At 35.9% G+C, this 21,767-nt stretch overlaps 1 protein-coding gene across 1 annotated transcript in view; it reads left to right on the top strand.

The window, feature by feature from the left end:
• The window catches only part of LOC121439416 (THO complex subunit 2), a 101,243-nt gene that overhangs the window by 38,171 nt on the left and 41,305 nt on the right, over positions 1 to 21,767 (top strand). Inside the window, exons 8-15 of the mRNA XM_041639919.1 lie at positions 90 to 256; positions 3,246 to 3,338; positions 6,516 to 6,671; positions 7,207 to 7,379; positions 8,496 to 8,691; positions 19,441 to 19,482; positions 19,893 to 20,023; positions 20,119 to 20,220. Of these exons, the coding sequence (XP_041495853.1) occupies positions 90 to 256; positions 3,246 to 3,338; positions 6,516 to 6,671; positions 7,207 to 7,379; positions 8,496 to 8,691; positions 19,441 to 19,482; positions 19,893 to 20,023; positions 20,119 to 20,220 (1,060 nt within the window). The remainder of the gene's footprint in view (positions 1 to 89; positions 257 to 3,245; positions 3,339 to 6,515; positions 6,672 to 7,206; positions 7,380 to 8,495; positions 8,692 to 19,440; positions 19,483 to 19,892; positions 20,024 to 20,118; positions 20,221 to 21,767) is intronic.

The raw sequence follows: 21,767 nt of genomic DNA, 5'->3' as shown, positions 1-21,767 counted from the left end.
CTATAAATATAGTTTGATCTTACTATATATTATAACTGATGATTTTACTAGAAATGACATGTAACTTATATGTTTCTCATCTGTTTCAGGATGCTTTAATCTGGATCCCAATAGAGTTTTGGATGTAATTTTAGAAGTATTTGAATGCAGGCCAGAGCACGATGACTTCTTTATATCTTTATTAGAATCTTACATGAGCATGTGTGAACCGCAAACACTGTGTCATATTCTTGGGTTCAAATTCAAGTTTTACCAGGTAAAAATGTCTATAGGTTAACTTTATAACTTTGTGTGTTTAGTTTTATATTTTATTTGCACTGTAGTATTTGCTAGTTGCAGCTCAAACATTTAGCTGAGGAGATAGAGAAATGGAAAGCTGACTATATGATGTACATATGATTATATTATATGATATATATTAACACTTTAAATGATCTGACGAGAAAGTCTGGAGAAAAGCAGAATTAAATTTTACGTTATGAGAGACAGGGTCTGGTAATACTTTATTGAAGGAGGAGTAATAGTGTGTTGTGTCGGCAGAGACTACGCATTTGTTTCCTGGCTGCCCCGACCCAAATAATCACACAGAAACTATATTAATTATAACACTGTTTGGCTGATAGCTTAGGAGTATTCCTAGCTAGCTCTTACATCTTAACCTGTTTTTATTAATTTGTGTATCACCATGAGACTGTGGCCTACCAGTAGGAGGACTCCCTGACTCTGCTTTCTTTCCTCCTCTATCTCTGCTTGGATTTCTTGCTTTGCTATATTCTGCCTTACCCTATGCCAAAGCAGCTTCTTTATTAACCAGAGATAATAAAACATATTCACAACATACAGAGGGGAATTCCACATCAGTGGTGAGACTTCTGTGCAGAAATAAACTGTGATGCTAAAGATTGGTGGTGTGGGCATATCTAACAGATTGAAAGAATGGTCTGTAATCTTATGTGCCTGAATTGTAACATGGGCAAAAAAGTGGTAGAAAATCTTCTCTGAATAGGTAGATATATATTAGATTGTCATAGGCCTCTGGCTACATGTTTTTTTAAAATTTGATATGTATATGAAGGGTATTAGAATTTTTAAGGATTTTATGAAGTACTTGAAGTGTATTTTGCATCTTTTTATTTAACTAGTATAATAACCGTAAAGAATCTCTATTCTTTGGTTATTTCTCTTTTTTGTCTGCCATATTATTGCTAATGCTATTTTCTAAAAGATTTAATGGATGTGCCTACTATTGAAAAATTGTTTCTGATGGTATTATACTATTATAAAATTAGCCACAACTTCTTCTCATTTTCTGACCAAAAGCTTGAGAGTCCACCCCTCCCCCCAAGATAGGGTCCTCTGTGTAACAGCTTTGGCTGTCTTGGAACTCTGTAGACCAGGTTGACCTCTAACTCACAGAGATTTGTCTGCCTCTGTGTCTTGAGTGCTATGATTAAAGGTATGCTACCTACCATTTCCTAGTCCTGAAATAAGTCCAAGTATTTTATTAATTTTTAAAGGGCATCTTAATTATTTTATATTTGATCAAGAAACCAACTGCTGAAATATAAAAGTAGAGAAAATTTAATTTGGTACATGATTAATTAAATGTAGCTTACATGTTTGGAGTGTGTACCTTTCAGATCATTTCACAGTGAAGATTGATGACCTTTTGAGAACCATCAAGTTAGTTAATTTTAGAGTTAAAGAATAGTTTTACATGAACATATTGTTAGTGATATAACCAGTGTGTAACTGAATTGCTTTACTATATTTGAACAATTTTTTTGTTTTAAAATAATATTTAATATGCATTTTGGACAGTTTTTAAGATTAAGAAATATCTGATGTTAGAAATGACACACTGTTGTCAGATATATTTTTCATACTGCACTGTGTGACAGACAGTATTACCTTCTTGCTATTGCTAGAGCTATCTTGGTTATTGTGAGAACTTCATCTTAGGACTGCTGAAGGGAAGAAAAGAATTGTCAGAGAATTTAAACAATTTGTGGTCTGTGAGGGAAAGTAAGGAAAGCTATGAAAACCAAAGTCTTACTTAAGGGATGGAATCATGGGTGTAAGCTCTTAGGAATGTGTAGTCACTAATTCCACACTCTTTCCTACCACTTCCTAAACTCCCTCTTTTCACAACCCACACTGATAAAAGCATTTAAAGGGGGACGGAAAGGGATGTGACAACTTTATAAGCAGAAATGCAGATGATGTTGTACAGTTTAAATCTCACATTCTGTTCAAGTCTCCGCTTTTACTCATATATTCTTATGTGAATGCTTAGTCTCAACATTTTTTATTTTATTTAAATAACATTTTTTTCATTCATATACTGACCAAAGTTTTACCTCCCCCCTCTCCTTCTGGATCCTTCTCCCACAACTCCCATATACCCTCTTTCCCATCCACTCCTCCCTCTCCATTCAGAAAGGGGCAGGACTCCCATGGGCTTGAACAAAGTATGGCACATCATGTTGAGGCAGGACTGTAACATGAGGGCCTGCTGGTTGGGGTTTCTGTCCTACCCAGTTCCCCCAGCTGTTTAGCCCCAAAAAATTTGCACGGAGATTCTGCATTAGTTATAACTGATTGGCCCGTTAACTCAGGCTTCTTATTAACTCTTGTAGCTCATATTAACCCATTATTCTTATCTATGTTAGTCACATGGCTCGGTACCTTTCTCAGCAGGGCAGGTCCCATCCTGCTTCTTCAGTGGTCTGGGCAAATTGGTGGAAGACGTTCCTTCTTCCCAGAATATTCCTGTTCTCATCGCCCTGCCTCTACTTCCTGTCTGGTTGACCCTCCTATACTTCCTGCCTGGTCAATCAGCATTTATTTAAAACATGATTGACAGAATACAGACAATTCTCCTGCACCACAGGACCAAGCACTTCCCTATGTATAAGGCTGGGCAAGATAATTCAGCATGGGGAATAAATTCCCCAAAACAAGCTAAGCACCAGGGACAGGTCCTGATCTCACTGTTAGGAGCCTCCCAAACAGACCAAGCTACACAGCTGTCACATACATGCAGGGGGCCTAGGTCGGTCCCATGCAGTCTGTTTGCTTGTACTCATCTAAGGATGTTTTGGGACGCTGGCAGAAATCTTTGCCCCCACTATTCAGATGTTTGGTTTTAAAAGGGAGAATAGTGAAGTGTATTGATGATAGGTAGAGAAGAGAACAGATTTTAATTTTACTTTATACCCTAAAGATTTTTTTTTTCCTTTCAGGAACCAAGTGGTGAGACACCGTCATCTTTGTACAGAGTTGCAGCAGTGCTTCTGCAATTTAATCTCATTGATTTAGATGATCTTTATGTACACGTAAGTTGAGTGGTCTGTATTGGCTCCTGTTTCTCAGGGGCGGGGAATATGAGTAAATAGTTAAAAGTACTTCACTGCTGGCTCTAGACTCCTGGGCTGTATTTCTTTGAAGCTTTGTCTACTTTAAAAAAATTAGTGGATTCTCTTCTTTGGCAAACTATGGAAATTGAATTCCTCTTAATCACCCTTATAGGTTTCAAGATTAGATAAAAGCTTTTTTGAATCATCACCTGTGCTTAGCTCATGGGGAAAAAGGTGAAGCACTAAGCAATGTAGTGCCAAGCTTCTTTATTTTACATGTGACTTGTAGGAAATAGGGAATTACCTAGATAGTTTTAGGTAAACATTGCTGTATTTTTATTTCTAGTATATTAAATTTTTTCAGTATGTTTACTGTGCAATAATTGACCGTTATTGGGATTTATTGTTGGGTCTCGTATCTAGAAGAGTTTATTATGGTTGTGACAAATGACTTCTAGTTCATCAAGAGTTGAGCTACCTGTTTGGGAAGCTAAAGTTTGCAGTACACCCTTATTAGTTTCTGCTTTGGGATATCTGTTGACTTAAAGTAATTCACAATTATAGTCTTGGCTGCCTTTGAAATCATGTTATAATTTCCTTCCTATTTGTATGCTGTGGCTAGAGAGTTGAATAAAAAGATTGTCTCTACCTTGCAAAGTCACATTGTGGCTTTGTATGAAAATGTAGTATGTGGTGTGAGCTCGTAGTAGATAGTGATCACATTCATCAATGGGTGGGCTGGGTGTTAGAAACTTTTCTAAACTAGTGAGGTTGAATTAGGATCATAGAAGAATAGATATTTTCCAGACTGAAATGGTAGAAATATATAGGTAAAATTAAGTGAGTTTAAAAGCCAGAAATTCCACAGCATTGGAGTTACCTGTGTAAGGAGACCCTAGGAACTTGAGAGCGTTTGAAGCCTAGGTGGTATGAGGGAGTAGTGAGGATGGAGAAGCAGGTTGGAACTAGACCATTGGAAGGCTTCTAGCTGCATAGAGTGGATAGTTTGACTTTTTTTCTTGGGATGAGAGAACCATTAAAAATTTAAAGAAAAGTGATACATGGACTGAAACTGGAATATTGGTTAGAAGATCAAGTATTGGAAAGCCTAAAAAACAGATCTGAAATGATAATAAACTTAAATACTCATGTTCCAGGTTAGTAATAAATACAAATAGACTATGCTGCTACTTTGAGATGATATGGGTTGACCGATTGGATTTATATGCCAGTATAGAGTCTATGTGAGACACAACTAAAGCCGTGGCATCAGGAAATATTATAAGTAAGCTATGTGTAGTGGCTCATATCTGTAATCAGTACTCAGGACAGTGAAAGGAGTTTGAGGTCTTCCTGGCTTATGTAGCAACTTCCAGGCTAATTAGAGCTATGCAGAAAAACCTCTCAAACAAACAAACAAACACAAACATGCAAATAACAAAAAGAAAACAGTGGATGTAAAATAGTGAGGATTTTATAGTTAGAAGAGACTTTCTAGTAGTAGAACCTAAAGAGAATCATTTAAGGCAGTGGTTCTCAACCTTCACAATGCTGTGACTCTCTAATACAGTTCCTCATGTTGTGTTGACCCCCCAACCATAAAGTTATTTTTGTTGCTACTTCATAACTGTAGTTTTGCTACTGTTACAAATCGTAATGTAAATATCTGTATTTTTTGATGGTCTTAGGTGACCCTGTGTAAGGGTCATTTGACCCCAAAGGGGTAGAGAACCACACATTGAGAACTGTTGATTTAAGGGATCATGTGTTGCTCCACGTAAGAGTGCTTTATGTGGCTTATTCAGGGTCTTAAATTTAAACCTCAACACTGCGAAACAAATAAAAACACGCCAGAGAGTGTTAATGATGTTCACTAAGAAGATAAAATCATTCTAACTTTATATACACCAAATCAACATTCTGAAAATACACAGAACTGGAAGTTGAGATAAATAAAAGCATTGCATACCATTTATCTATTAGTTACTGTCATCTAGGTAAAAGAGTTTACACTAGCCATTGAAATAAATCAATAACAATATGTTTGCCATTCAGAATGAAGAAAAGTTACTTACCTCTTTGGACATGTCTCTAGCAAATTGACTGTTTCTCCCTTTTCTTTGATTGATAAGGTGAAGCATACAGTATTTAATATTTCACCTTTTAATGTTCACTGGTTGTTTTCCTTACATTAGCTATAGTTAATGAATTGAAATGGAACATGCATTTTTACGGGGTAAAAACATTTCTGTTGTAGCTCACTGTAGTGTCTTTCAGAAGCTAAGTGGCTCTTTTGGTTTGGTTTTCTTTTGTCAGGTTTATTATTACTATTATTATTATTATTTTGGTTTTTCGAGACAAGGTTTCTCTGTAGCTTTGGATCCTGTCCTGGAACTAGCTCTTGTAGACCAAGCTGGCCTTGGACTCACAGAGATCTGCCTGCCTCTGCCTCCAGAGTGCTGGGACTAAAGGCGTGCGCCACCACCACCTGGCAGGTTTATTATTATGAAATGCTTATAGTAACAGTCCTCCACATGTACAAGGTAACTGATTTGAGATAATCAAGTTTCACAATAGGGCGTTGACAAAATACTACTTTCTTTTTTGTATTGATTTAGAAACTAGTTTGTGACTTACTATGAGATACCAAGGTATTACTAGTTTTATAATAGATAATCAGAACATTCAAATCTCCCTTTTATATATATATAATCTTTGGAGTTTGGCTTTTAAAGGGGCAATACATAGTTTTTCTTTGTTTGGGTGATGCTAAAGTTCAAACATGAGATCTACTCATGCTGGGCAAACTTTGCTCTCTATCACTGAGCACCCTTCTTCCTGATATTTTCAATGGAATAAGTACATATTTTGGGTATATTTATAAATTCAGTGGTGAGCATTTCTGTAGTGTGAATTTAGAACATTTAGCATACCAAAAATGTGAAACATTTATTTCTACATGACTTTAAAATGTGTACAGTATTCAGGTACTAACCTTTTAAAATTGGACAGTAAGACTTATTTAAAAGGAAGTCATAGGTATGGGTAAACTAAACTTCTTATTTGTAGATTTATTAATTGGACAATAGAATTTGCCTTTTATATGTATAAGCTATTTATATTAACTCTTAAGAAATTTTAATGATCTCTTTTTAGCTCCTTCCAGCTGATAATTGCATTATGGATGAATACAAACGAGAAATTGTGGAAGCTAAACAAATTGTAAGAAAACTCACAATGGTTGTATTGTCTACTGAGAAACTTGATGAACGAGACAAAGAAAAGGACAAGGATGATGAGAAAGTAGAAAAGGTACATCATTTAGTCTTGTAAAATTTGCAGTGTTTAAAATTACTAAATTTAATTTCTCACCATTAATCACCTTATAAAAGTAAAATTTCTTAGTTTTGATTATGTTAAAATATGATTTGGGTAATATTCATTTGGATTTTAATATGAATGGTACCTTTAGAAAAAACTGCTCTTTTTGTTTCTTGTGTAAATTTTAAAAATGTCACAAAATATATTGATTTTATTTTTGCTGTATATATAATATTCTTCAAGTAGTAAGGGGATTCTCAAAGATGAATGAATTCTAGTGAGTGTCTCCTGCATTATAGCATGAAGTCCAAGTTAATTCCAAATTATAATGCCCATGTTTGTGCTAAATGGAAAAATAAAACAAAAAAACAGATTCTATTTTTTCAAGTCAGTAAAAATTCAGGCAGTTGTTAAATTTCCTAGATATTGTAACTTTTTTGATGTGAATTAATTGTGATATTTAGCTGAAGTTGTAAAGAGAAATATCTGTATTCCAAGTATCATTGTTACTCTTGTTCATTTTTAGCCACCTGACAACCAGAAGCTTGGTTTGTTGGAAGCCTTGTTAAAGATCGGGGATTGGCAGCATGCACAGAACATCATGGATCAGATGCCTCCATACTATGCAGCTTCACATAAACTAATAGCTCTAACTATTTGCAAGCTTATTCACATAACTGTTGAGCCTCTATACCGAAGGTATGCAACTCTGTATTAAGTGCTAAGATCTAGTTTGGGATTGCTAAAAAGATATGTGTATTTCTTTTCTCTTTAAATCTGGCATATCTATTACTATATTTTCTCAAAATGGAAGACTATTCACAGGGCATGTCAGCCATTTTTACACAGCTTCTCTCCTAATGTCCCAGTGTTGTAGAATATGTTCTACAATGTTATATGAAAACTTAGGTTAAACTTCTGGAGCTTTTCTACATGTATTGAGAGTGAAAATACCTTTCTTTTATTTTTAAACTTTTCTTCGTGGGAGGGAGAAAATTTTCCCCTTTTTATTAACCTCAGGGAAACATTATTCCGGGGTTAATGACTCTGCATATTAGTATTCTGACACTCAGGCTGCTTTTTGGGAAATTACTAGCGTAATTCCTCTTATTATCCTGAATGTGTCCACTAGCCCTGTAGACGTCAGCCTATTTAGGGAACTTAGGAGCAGTATTAGCAGCAGCTCTGACTTCAGCCTCATAAACAAAGCCTGTTTCAGGCCTCTCAAAAGCCCCAGCCTTCATGACTTGTGCATAGCCACTAGATGCTGCTTTCATTGCGACTTGAGGTGTAGACAGCGCAGACCTCTTCAGAGATCAACTCCTGTGACTTCAAAGTAAGATACCTGCTTAGTATGTGAGAACTCTGAGCATGCTGTCCTTTCTAGTATTGTACTTCGATTGTCCAGTTATCTTGCCTACCACCCCTTCCTCATACTCAGTGTAGGTAGTTGAGCTCAGATTGAGAAATGTTTGATTTCATCTTGGGGCCCTCAGATTTCATCTGAGGGCCATCGTTTCTTCATTCCTATAACTATATTCTCTATGTTGGCCAAGCTTAACTTAAACTCATGTTACATGTTACGTGAGAGCTACATTGAGAATTCCTTATTTAATTTGCTATTTTGAAACATTCTCTTTCTGAGCTTTGTTTTTATGCTTGTTGAATTTGTTTTTATATTAATTTTCACTTGATAATTACTATAATAAAGTTAGTGATGGCTAGAATAGATATACAAGCAAGAAAATTATTATTGTGTTAAGATATTTGGGCTTAATAGTGCATAGATTTCTAAATCTTGCTTCTTTTTTATAGAGTTGGTGTTCCTAAAGGTGCTAAAGGCTCACCTGTTAGTGCTTTGCAAAACAAGTTAGCACCAAAACAAGTGGAGAGCTTTGACGATTTGAGGAGGGATGTATTCAACATGTTCTGTTACCTTGGTCCTCACCTATCTCACGATCCCATTTTATTTGCAAAAGTCGTGCGCATAGGCAAGTCATTTATGAAAGAGGTCAGTAAGATTTTTCTTCCTAGTAGAAAATTAAAATTTGAAATGAATATATTTGTTTTGATGAGTATTTCTAAAAGCAGAAACAAAGTAAACATGATGTAAGGAAAGTTGTGTTGAGTAAATTAGCTCAGTTTATGGAAAGTCCATGATGGTTCATCAGATACCTCCCTTAGGAAAATCCATATTTTGAATTCTGTTGTAACTAGCACTTTCTTACTAGTTTTTACCCTTATCTGTCTTCTGTTTATTTTCTAGCATGCGGTTTTGAATCATGACTATTAGCTGTTTGTAATTTTTCCAACCACAAAGTCCTGGGCTTATTATTTCTAGTTTTTACTTATTTTCGGTGATAGGATTCAACTTGGTGTTTTGTGTGTTCTGAGTATGTGCTCTACTGTGGAGCTGTGTTCCCAGCTCATCATATTTCTTTTTAAGTAAAGCTTTTATTGAAATAAATTATACATATAGAAAAATGAGTAAATTGTGATTATATAGTTCAGTGACCTTTCTAAAACTAAACACCCATGTGTCTACCACTTAAACCAAGAAATTGAATAGTACCAGCAATGCCCCTACCTCATTTATAAACTTAGACTATTTAAAAAACATTTACGACATAGAATGTGCATATCACATGCATCTCCAGTCTTAAATTACCTTTTCTTACCTTACTTAAGTCAGTTTCCCCTATGTGTTGCTGGTTTCTGTCATTGTAGTTTTGCTTTTTCTGTGATCTTATGTAAATAATTAATGTTTTCTGATTTTTTTTCACTTAATGTTTTGAGATTCATGATTCAAGTTATTACATGTGTCAATAGTCCTTTTGATGAGTAATAACATTTCATTATATGTAAACATGTAGTTACTGATAAATTTACCAAGTGATGGATATTTAAGTTATTTTTGGTTGGGCTGTTATAAAGGTGCATTAAATATCTATACTTTTGGGGGACATATTTTTGCATTACCAGAAGTAGGATTTGTTAGTGAAATAAATAAGTATATGGTGAACTGTAAGAAATTACAAAAATGCTGGATGTGATAGTGCACACATTTTTTTTAAGATTCATTTATTATGTATACAATGTTCTGCCTGCATGTATGCCTGAAGGCCAAAAGAAGGTACCAGATCTCTTTATAGGAAGTTGTGAGTCACCATGTGGTTGCTGAGAATTGGTCTCAGGACCTCTGGATGAGCAGCCAGTGAGTGCCCTTAACCTCTGAGCCATCTCTCCAGCCCTCCTGTGGTGCACACTTTTAATCCCAGAACTCAGGAGACAGATGCAGGCAGATCTCTATAAAATTTTCAGGACATCCAGGTTTACATAGCAAGCTCTGGCTATATAGTAAAAGCCTTTCTTAAAGCAAAGAAGAAATTATGAAAACTGACAATGTCTATAGTATTTTACATTTCTGAGAGCAATCTTTGAGACTTCCAGATGCTCCATAGCCTCACTGACACATGGTATTTTAATACTTAAATTTTATCCATCCTAGTAAGTTGTGGTATCTTATTGTGGTTCCAGTTTCTGTCATACTAGTGACTAATGTTGAGTATCTTTTAATGTACTTATTTGCTACTTATAATTATTTTTAGTGAAGTGTCTGTTCATGTTTTCTCCATTTTATATCACAGTCTTTTTGTTACTGAGTTCTCGTCTTTGTATATTGTTGGATTTTATCAAATAGGTGGTTTTTGAATTCTTTTCAGTATGGTTTGCCTTCCCACTTTTAACTGTTTAAAAAAATTAAAGCGTATATGTGTGGGAGTGGCAGGGGTTTGTGCCAGTGGGTGCAGGTGCCAGGGGAAGCCAGAAGAGGATGTGGGATCTCTTGGAACTGTAGTTAGAGGTGGTTGTGAACCAAACTCTGTTTCTCTGGAAGAGTAGAGACTTCTTTTCACCATGGAACTATCTCTCCAGCCCTTCGAAACTCTTTCTGTAGAGCTATGCCTCCGAAATTAAGAGTCCAACCTTAGTTCAATTCCTGGCATCTGCTTTTGGGTGGCTCACAACCACCTCTAACTCCAGCTCCCCGAGATCCGATGACTCTGGCTTCCACAGGTACATGTACATACCTACACACAGACTCATAGACATATATACATGTAGACAACTATGGATAATATGCAAACACCATTTTAAAAAGGAAAAATGGTATCTTATTAATTTCAGGTTAGTATGTTTTTCTCTTAAAATTTCCTGGGTTTGGTGTGCTCAATCTGTTTATTTATTTTTGCAACCTATATAAGACATTCTCAGAGTGTTGACCAGACTATAGCATGCATCATAATTACCTGTCAGGCTTACTAAAATGCAGATTGTTGGTCCTAAACTTCAGTATTTGGTCAATAGGCCTGGGTGGAAGATGAAAATTTGCATTTCTAACATGTTTCCTGGTGATACTGATGCTTCTGGTTCAAAGATCAAATTGTTACTTTAGTATATCAAGCAGATTTGATTGTACATTGTGGGCTTAAAAGGGGGTGGCAGTGACTAATAATCTAAAAATCTGATCAGAAATCACTACTATTCTCTCTGCTCTAACATCCTGGGCATTTTTCTCCTTGACATAACTGGGAGATGACAAAAAATGAACAGAGCAACTTACAATTTTGCCATGCTTTCAAGAAAACTCCCTTCATATCAGACTTCTTGACTACAAGAATGCTGAGATTCCCAAAGAATACATGGCATTCTACATAGTGGGAATTGTTTTGTGTTGTTTGTAACATGTCTTGCCATTGCCATTTATGATAAGGCTCCTCACAAAGCCAAAAAATGTTGCTAAGATAAAAACTCTCACAAGAGTAGGAAGAGAGAAAAAAAGAGGCTCCATTGTGAATCTCCTACTCCCAGGCACTGGGTGGAGGCGCTGACTGCTGCAGGAGACCTACAACATACATAACCACATAAGAGTCTTGTCTCTTTCCAGACTGCAAGGACAGAAAATAGTTGTAGTTAGATTTTGTGTGTGAACCAGTCAGAGGAGTTTCTATTTTATATAGAAGCCAATTTTTATTTTATTTTTTATTAACACACAAAGAAGTCGGTTTTATTATAGCATTTTCAGACTTTTTTTTTGCTTTTTTCTTTTATTGAAATTATTTTTTTTATCATGTAGTATGTCCTGATCACAGTTCTCTTCCCTCTAATCTTCTCATTTCTTCCCAACTCCCCTGCCATCCAGTTCCACTCCCTTTCTTTTATTAGAAAACAGGCTTCTAAGGGATACTAATACAATAGAATAAAATATAGTAAGATATGACAAAAACTAACACATAGGAATTGGACAGAACAAACAGAAGGAAAAGAGTCCAAGAGAAGGCACAGGAAACATAGACCCACTCATTTGGACATTCATGAATCCTATAAAAACACTGAACTGGAAGCTATACTATATATACAAAGGGCCTGTTGATTTAGAAGGCCTTGCTCCCTGGTGTCCTGCATTACCTCTGGCTCTTATATTCTTTCTGCCTCCTCTTCTGTCGCACTCCTTGAGCCAGGCATTGGGTGGGCTGAGGAGGTGGGTATTTAATGGATACATCCTATTTAGGGCATAGTGTTCCAAGTTCTATCATTCTTTGTAATGTCTGATTGTGTCTCTCTGAATTTGTTTCCATATGCTGCAGGAGGAACTGTCTCTGATGGTTGAGCAAGGCACTGGTCAGGGAATATAGTAGAATGTCATTAGGAGTCATTTTATTATTTTTTTAAAGACCAGCAATTTTTGGTTTTGCCCTAGGTCCCTGGGGTATCTAGTCTCAGGTTCTTGGCCCCCCAAGCAGTTTCGGTTATGGGTTCCATCTCACAGAGTGGACCTTAAGTCAAATCAGATATTAGTTATTTACTCCCCCAAGCGTTGTGCCATTGTTGCCTTAGCGTATTTTGTAGGCAGGACAGCATTGCAAATCAAGACTTTCTGGCTAGGATGGTGTTTATTTTTTTCTCTTTTGGTAGTGTGCAGAATATCTTCCTATACTAAAGGAAGTGGAATATAGCGGTGAAGGCTCTGTATAGACACCAGCTTGACTATTCATGTTCAGTGAGATCTGTAGGTTTTGTCTTCAGTAATGAGGCCTTACCATCAGTTTTTGTAAAGCAATAAAACCCGGGTTGTTTGGGAATTCCCATGGGATTCCTTTTGCCAACAACTCAATTATATGTAACTCAATCCCAATCCTGGAAGCTTCATTTGGTGACAAGAGTTGGCCAGCTGGACCTTTGTCACCCCTAGTATTTGACAGTTTCATTTAGATCACTTTCATATATGTATATATTTTAGGAAACTTCTACTATAGTGGGTTTCCCTACTACCCTTCAAATTTTCACTAATTTTAGCTATCTCTCCCCATATTTTCTCTCTCATTTGCCCTCCTTTCTAATCCTCCTATTTCTCGTTTCCTGCATGTTCACTCATAACTATTCTATTTTTGTTTCCTAATGAGATCTATCTGTCTATAGTTCCTTACTCTATATTTACCCTCTGTGGTTATATGGATTGTAGCTTGGTTATCATTGACTTAACAGCTAATAGCCAGATATAAGCAAATACATACCATATTTGTCATTCTGGATATGGGATACCTCACTCAGGATGATTTTTTTCTAGTTCCATCCTTTTACCTGCAAAATTAATTATTTCATGTTTTTATCAGCTGAGAAATACTCCATTGTGTAAATGTACCACTTGTTCTTTATTTATTCATCTGTTGAAGGACATCTAGGTTCTTTCTGTTTTCTGACTGTTATGAATAGAGCAGCAATGAAGATGGTTGAGCAGCTGTTTCTGTGGTAGGATGAAGCGTCCTTTGCATATATGCCTAAGGCTGGTAGAACTGGACCTTGCAGTACATCAACTTCCATCTTCCTGTTGTCCCCCTTGTTCTTTGCTTCTTTTTTTGATTTTCTGAGAAGCAAACTTTTACTGCATTTATTTTATGTGCATGTATGTATGTATGTATGTATGTATGTATACATGTATACCACAGCACTGTGTGAAGGTCAGCAGTAGTTAGTTCTCTTCCTCCACCATGTGTATCTCATGGATCAAGCTCAGATCATGTCAGTCTTGATAACAAGCACCTTTACCCGATGACCCTATCTCATCAGTCCAAGAATGTTTGAAAACAACTAAACCTTTCATTAGAGTTGTTTTCCAAATGGACACTATTGTGATTGATACTGTTTGTTATGCCTCCTGCTGTACTTTTGCTATTATAATACTTGTATACAAACCATACGAGGAACTGAGGCCAAAGTCTGTTGTTTTTTTTATTTTGAGATTTTATTTTTATTTTATACCTTTGGGTATTTTGCTTGCATGTTTGTCTATGCTATCTGTGCATGCAGTTTTCACAGAGATCAGAGCAAGACATTGGGTTTCTTGCTGCTGGAATTAGAGATGTTTGAGCTACCACACATGCTGAGATTTGAACCCAGGTCCTTTGTAAGAGCCATCTTTCCCCAAGTTGTGTTTTCTTTGGTTGTTTGTTTGATTTTTGAGACAGGGTTTCACTGTGTGTCACTATCAGGCCTGACACTCACAGGGATCTGCCTCCCTTGCTTCTCAAATGCTGAGATGTGCACAACTTCACATTGCAGAGACCAAGCTTACCATAAACAGTCCTGCTTTCCAATGAAACCAATCGGGGAAAAACTACCGAGATGCTTGTCTTTATATTTTTGTATTGTTATTTGTAATAATTGGTTTGAATTAAGATCACCTTATTTACCTCATTGATAAAGTATTCAGTCATATTTAGGAAATGTATCTTTTTTGTGCAGCATAAATGTTATTGAGTAGGGGAGCAGACTTGTGGGGGCATCAGTCCTTCTTGGCCACAGCCTCTTTCATGGCTGACAACATGTTGCTCAACTCTTCCTTCTTCCTCTTGGTGTGGATGTGTGCCCACTCTTCTTGATGAACTGGAGCTAGCACTTGTCCTTGAACACCTTGAGCAGCTCCATGATGTGCCAGTTGTAGTTCATGAAGCTGCACACCTGGATCATGTTCTGCATGAACTTGGTATGCTTGGTGAGGTGCCAGCACTGCTGGCTATGCATCGGCTTGCCACTTTGGCTTTTGTTGAAGCCCACTACCTTGGGGTTGAACTGGGCCATAGCTGCTGCTCTAATGGCAGCTGGCTCAGGAAGATTATGTAGTAATTTTAACATTAGCTATACTGTCTAGGTTCAGATACTAAATATCAATAGGCAAGTGGCAACTCTGTGTGAATGGTATGTGACTTATTTTTTATGAGACTTGTTTTGCTAAGAGTAGGAAATTAATGAGTATATACAAGTCCATACAAGAAAAAGGTAAAATACGTTTTTAATTCATTTATTAATTGCTCCATCTTCCAAGAATTAAATTTTAGAAGATATATTATTAATGGTATATATGAGTGTGTGTGCGTGTATGTGTGTGTATATTGCATGCATTCAGGTGCCTGAGAAGCTAGAGATGACCATCAGATCCCCCAGAACTGGAGTTGTAAGTAGTTGTGAGCCAGTGTAGGTGCTGAAAGTCAAACTTAGATCTTCTGCAAGAGCAGCAAGTGCTCCTAACCATTGAGCTATTGTTCCACCCCCCATGTATTTTGTTTTGTGACAATAGTCGTTGAAGCTAATTTCAAGACAAGTTCAAAGTGCAAAGAACAGAAATAATATCTAAAAACATTTGTGTGTGATACTGCTTACTTGTGAGAAGCTTTTTTTTTTTTTTACATGCGTGACAGCAAATGCTGCTATATCCTAAGTTGTTAGCATTCTGCTGTCTGATTTCTCACTGCTTGTTCTGGGAGCCTGTGCTACCCACACAAGTAAGGTATGAATTGCTAGAGATCTAACACCACATAATATTTTCTGAGCTGTTTTTTTTAAAAAATATACTCATGCATTTTGTGTGTGTGTGTGTGTGTCTTGTGTATGTACACATATATACTTACATACATACATACCACAGAGCACATGTGGAGATCAGAGCATATCTTGCTGGGGTCTGTTCTTTCCTTCTACTCTGTGGGTTCTGGGGGAATCAATCTTAGGTCGGTCACTAGTTTTGCTTGCAGGTGCTTTTGCCACTGAGACATCTCACAGGCTCTCTGCTCAGTTTTCAACCACTGAAAAGATAAGAGTTGATTGTCACGAAGATATTTCTACACAGACTCAGAATCTGCTGTGGTGTTGAACCTTTTTTACCTGCAGTGCTAATGTGCTCCTGGTGCTTCCTAGGATTACTTGCCTGCACTTGATATTGTTTGCTTTTGGGGAAAGACAAACTAAAATATGAGTACATTTCTTTAAACAGATTTAATATTTAAGCTGTAATTTGTTCTAAAGTTAGATGCACATGTTACTTATAATGGAAACTATTCATATATAACAGTTTCCAGCAGTGGAAAAAATGAAAGAATTTCCAACTGTAATCTCCTCCCATTCCTGTAACTCTTTCTATGGGTTGTATTTTAAACTCCAAATTACTATTTTATCTTGATATTTAGCCTGGACTTGCTTTAAACTCAGTCCTCCCTTCCTCTACTCCTGAGTTCTTAGAGGTCATGCATGTGCCACTACCTTCAGAAATTCTAAATTATTTTATTTTTTACTTGATTATTTAAAAAATATTCTGAATTTATGTATATAGGTGTTTTGCCTCCCTATGTGTCTGTGTAGCATATGTGTACAATGTCTGTGGAGGCTAGAAGAGTACGTTGGATTTATTGGAAATGGAGTTAGAGTTAGTTGCTAGTTGCCTCTTAGGTGCTGAGAATTAGACCTGAGTCCTCTGGAAGAGCAATCAGTGATAGTAACCATCTCTCTAGGCCCATTCTAAATTATTTTAATGGGACCTGTTTTGGATGCTTCTAGCAAAAAGGTTTTTCATAAAGTAGTTTTGAGGTATGTATGTGCAGTTTTTAATCTAGTAGGTACTCAATAATTGGTAGTTAATAACATGTAAGTTAAAATAGTGCTGTAATTTTACTGGCAAACTAGTCACAAATCTTAAATGTTTTTATCAGAGGTAAAATAACAGTTCTAAGTAGCATTTGAAAAATAAGGTAGTAAATTGTTAGATCATTACTCATAAGAGGCAATTTATTTAGTTTTATTTATAATTCTTTATTTCTCAACTTTTTCAAAGTCTGTCTTGATGTCTCTATTTTTTTAATTTTTCGGGTGCTGAGTATTGTTGTATAATGGTATTGTCTTTTATGCCTTTATAGAGTCATGTTGGAACCTCAGTTGATTTTGATGATGGCCTTTCTAACCCTAGTTGAGTGCTCTCTTTTACTCATTTAAAATTCAAATGTTGAAAGCACTTCAGGTGTCTTGTAGCTTAAGAGTTGTGACTTCAAAGATAGGAACTGTGTCCTCTTTTCAAAATTTAAATGTGTGATACTTAGTAAATAACTGCAGCTTGCACCCACTTCCTGGTGTTTCCTGCTTCAGCCTAGTGCTGACTGCAGCATAGAGAATTGTGTGGGTGTTGTTTAATGCTATTCCCAATCTGAAAGTGAAGTAAACTAAAAGAAAAGGAAGAGATAAATGGAGTAGGATGTTGTTTTAGTTAGGGTTTTTTATTGCTGTGAAGAGACACAATGGCCATGGTAACTCATAAGTAAGTATTTAATTGAGGTGGCTTGCTTACCGTTTCAGAGGTTCAATCTGTTATCATCATCAGGTGGGGAGCAGGCATATGTGGTGGTGGAGCTGAGAGTCCTTACATCTTGATAGGCAGGGAACAGGAAGTTGATTGACTGTCGTATTGAGGGAAGCTTGAGAAAAAGAGCCCTCAAAGTCTGTCCCCACAGTGACATACTTCCTCCAACAAGGCCACACTTCCTAATAGTGTCACTCCCTTTGAGGGCCATTTTCTTTCACACCATCATAAATATGTTTATCTTCTTTAAAAATTTTTTTAATTTGTGTGTACCTCCTGATTTATTTTTATTACTCCTTGTTGCAATGAGCTTTTGATAGGAAGGTTTACTGCTCTTCTAGGTAGCTTTGCTTTATGTCTTATATTTTTAAATTTTTCCTGTTTATGAAATATTAAGAATTGACATGTGGACATTAGAAACTGACTAGAGTTACTCAGGGAAGTAAACCAGCTCAGTTACGGTAAAAATACTTTATTAAACCATTCAGAGTGACATTTCTTCACAGTGTACAAAAAGACTACTTCATAACAGGGAATTCCTTATTTGCTGACAAACTATCAGTTGACTCAGTTTTATCTGTGAAAGAGAACCCTATTTTCTTGAATCTGCCAATTAGAAGAAGAAGATATGTTGGTATGCACCCTAAATCACTGATAGATTAAAACTAAAGCACCTAAGACTTTTCTTTGGGAATATCTGATAACTTGCTCAAACGCATGCAAAAGAATCCCTTCTTTAACATGAAAATCAAATAGGTGGTGTTGCATCATAGCTTTCTCCTTCGCTTGTTTCAGTTTTGACCTTTGCCTTTTCCTGATGTCTAGACTGTTCTTATGTGTCAGTTCTTCATTTGTATTTTTGGGTTTTCTGCCTTTATACACATATACACCTATAGGCATCACTAATGTTTTTGTTGCGTTTAAGATAAGGTCCCTTAATTAGCTCTAGCTGTCTTGGAACTCACTATGTGAGACCAGGCTCACTTTGGACTCTTCAGAGATCTGCTTGCCAAGTGCTGGAATTAAAGGCATGCACAACTATGCTCAGCTTTCATAGTATCATTTTAAGTGACTAGATAGCATTGTCAAACAAGTCACTTCAAGGTTCATTCTGTACTGGGATAATAAAGACCCAAAATGTGATTTTTTTTATGTCAGCAGTTTCACAAATACTTTGGACTTACTTTTTGTTGAGCATTTTGATATAGTGGTGAATTATAATGTAATTTAGATTCATTTCCTTTTTTCTGAGTTTTGGTTATATTAGTATTTGGTTATATTGATTTTGTAAAGTAGCGGCTCTCAATCTGTGGGTCCCAAATCAGGAAACATATTTCTCATGGTCTTAGGACCTGAGACACCACTCAGTAACAAAATTGCAGTTATGAAGTAGCAACAAATAATTTTATGGTTGGGGGTCACCACAAGATGAGGAACTGTATTAGAGGGTCACAGCATTATGAAGGTTGAAAACTGCTACTGTAAGGGAATGTGGGTAGAAAATATAAATGCATTTGAAATAAATGGTTTTGATGATTACAGTTTTCCTACGTTTAGTAACTATTGCTTAATATGAGTTTTAGAAGCTTTGGTTTATAATGATGTTAAGACACGTAAAACGGATACTTAGGGTTGGGGATAATAGCCTAGCTAGCAGAGTGCTTATCTAGTGGGCCTAAAAGCCCTGGGCTTGAATTCTAGTACTTCATAAACTGGATGTGGTGACACACACTTCTAATCAAAGCACTTGGGAGGTGGAGGCAGGAGAATCAGAAGTTCAAGGTCAGCCTGGACTACAAAGAGAATTGGGAACCAGCCAGGACTACTACATGAGACTGTGTTTCATAGACACACATGTAAAAATAAAGAAACAAACTGTACCCATATTTATACTTAAAATTCATGGATTTTAAAATTATTTAGAGGTTAAAAGTATACATAAAAATCTAAAATGTTTCTTAGTAATATGTTGTATTTCAAATAACCATGTATGTAAAAAGGCAAACATCTAAGAAATATTTAATTTTTAAAATTATAAACTAGTTAAACAACTTTTAAATATATTATTGTTTTAAATTTTAGTTTCAGTCAGATGGAAGCAAACAAGAAGATAAAGAAAAAACGGTAAGAGACTGAAAATATTAAATAATGGGTGTGTTTGTCAAATGTAGCATGCTGAATATTTTACAATGAACAATATTTAACTATCATCAGAAATAATTATTTTATAATTTATGTGCTCAGTACAGCATCTGGCAGCTCAGTTATATTTTTCTTCTAAAGTCAACATCCTCTTTTTGAAGATTACCATATTATATAAGGAAAAAGGTTAAGCCCCCCATTGTTTTGCTACTTCCTTTGCATCTCACCACATTTGCTATCTCGGTTGGAGAAAAGACAATGATAGTGTGGGGAATTATATATGTGTGTTATGAGATTTAAAAATGGCAATTCTTTTAAGACTGGTACTCCTATTTTGACGATATATTGAAATAAGACCCTTATTGACATATTTCTTCTTGCTTTCTTCTTAGGAAGTTATCCTTAGCTGTTTGCTTAGCATTACTGACCAGGTATTACTTCCATCTCTTTCTTTGATGGACTGCAACGCTTGCATGTCTGAGGAACTATGGGGGATGTTTAAAACATTTCCCTATCAGCATAGGTAAATACTCAGATTGTTGATTCCTGTTAATTAATTCTAGTGCACTAACTTTTAAGCACCTAATGTTTTCTAATTTTTCATTTAATTTTTTAAAGATACCGTCTATATGGCCAGTGGAAGAATGAAACTTATAATGGTCACCCACTTTTAGTAAAAGTTAAAGCTCAAACAATAGACAGAGCCAAGTATATCATGAAGTAAGTTTTATTGTTTTTTTATATTAATCCTATTTATGTCTGGATATAATTTACTTTGTTTCAGCTATTTTGTTGAGAGTCTTAATTTAGAGAAAGCTCATAAATATTTGTTAAAGGTATAGCTGATTATATATCATAGCTAGAATGACTTAAGTTTTATGTAATCTTTTAATTGCAAGTTAATATTTTATTTTTATTTTTTAAGATTTATATGTCTATGTAATTGGGCATATATATGCCATGGTATGCATGTGGAGGTTGGGGAATAACTACTGGAGATGGGTTTTCTCTTTACTCCATGTGTGCCCTGGGAATCAAACTGTGTTTGTAAGAGTGATATTAATGATACTTTCTCGTAAATTATTTGAAGCTTATGAAAATTGTGTACTTTATGCTATTATGGGTCTGTGTCTATGAATACTGTCTACTAGAAAAATAGCCATGTGCATGGTCACAGTTGTTGCATAGACTATATATAATGGGTGGGAAAATAGAAGAAAATATCTAATTATTTAATGGGAAAAGAAGTTATTTTAGGAAGTAATTGTTGGGGAGACTGTAGGCTTGGTGCGTAAAAGAAAATTGGCTTAAACCTACAGATACAGTTTCTAGGTTATCAAAATCAGGTCAGGTTGAATATATCATAACATAGTACATGAACACATTTGTATACACATATATATGAGAATGATCAGGCTGTGTGTGTGTGTTATTATTGTTTGTGCTAGGTACTGAGTGAGTGCTTTATCATTTTCTTGATTCTCTGTACTCTAACAACAGCCTTAATTTTTTTTAAATCTGGAATAGCATAGTAGCTCATATTATTCCTCACTTCAAAATCCTTGGGTGACTTGACAGTACTTGGCAGGCTGTATGGCAAACTTTATGGCATGGTAATGCGAGAGATACTCCTTGATCTTTCCTACCATATATCCTACCTCATTTCCTAATGGTTATACTTAACCAGCTGTACTGAGCTTACTTGTTTACCTGAATGTATGAATGTAGCACACTCTCTGTAGCCTTACTTCCATTGTATGTCTTTTTTGTTTCCTTCATTTGTACAAGTTTTCCCTTAGCTTGCCTTTGCCTCTGCATCCGTGTTTCATTCTTAGAAAGTAAGCTCAAGTGTCAGTTCTCTGAGGCCTTCCCCAGAACATACTGCCAAACAAAATTGATTTGTAGATCTAGTATACATTAGGAAAATTATACTAGCATTCTACTTAAGCACATTGCAATGAGAGTTTTTTTCATTTTTGTATTTTTATAAAGTTCTTGAAAATTATATGGCCAAATGATTTCAACTTCAGTAAATGAGTATACAGATTTTATATGCAAGTATTATATACAGCTTTATCTTTCTATGCCTAGTTCAGTTACCACAGTGTTCTCCCATTTTGTCAGTGTAGTGATTGACAGAATTTCCTCCCTTTTTAAAGCGAGAAAAGTGGTTCTCGGGCAGTAGCAGCAGGAGAAATATGGGGAGAAAAGAGATATGAAGGAAAGGAGAAATGTTGATCAAAGGAATCAATATTTCACTTAGATGT

This window comes from Microtus oregoni, unplaced genomic scaffold (assembly GCF_018167655.1).
Source record: "Microtus oregoni isolate MIOR12 unplaced genomic scaffold, Mior012 000061F_ref0000440, whole genome shotgun sequence".
Classification (NCBI taxonomy): domain Eukaryota; kingdom Metazoa; phylum Chordata; class Mammalia; order Rodentia; family Cricetidae; genus Microtus; species Microtus oregoni.
This window is presented reverse-complemented; position numbering and strand designations above follow the sequence as displayed.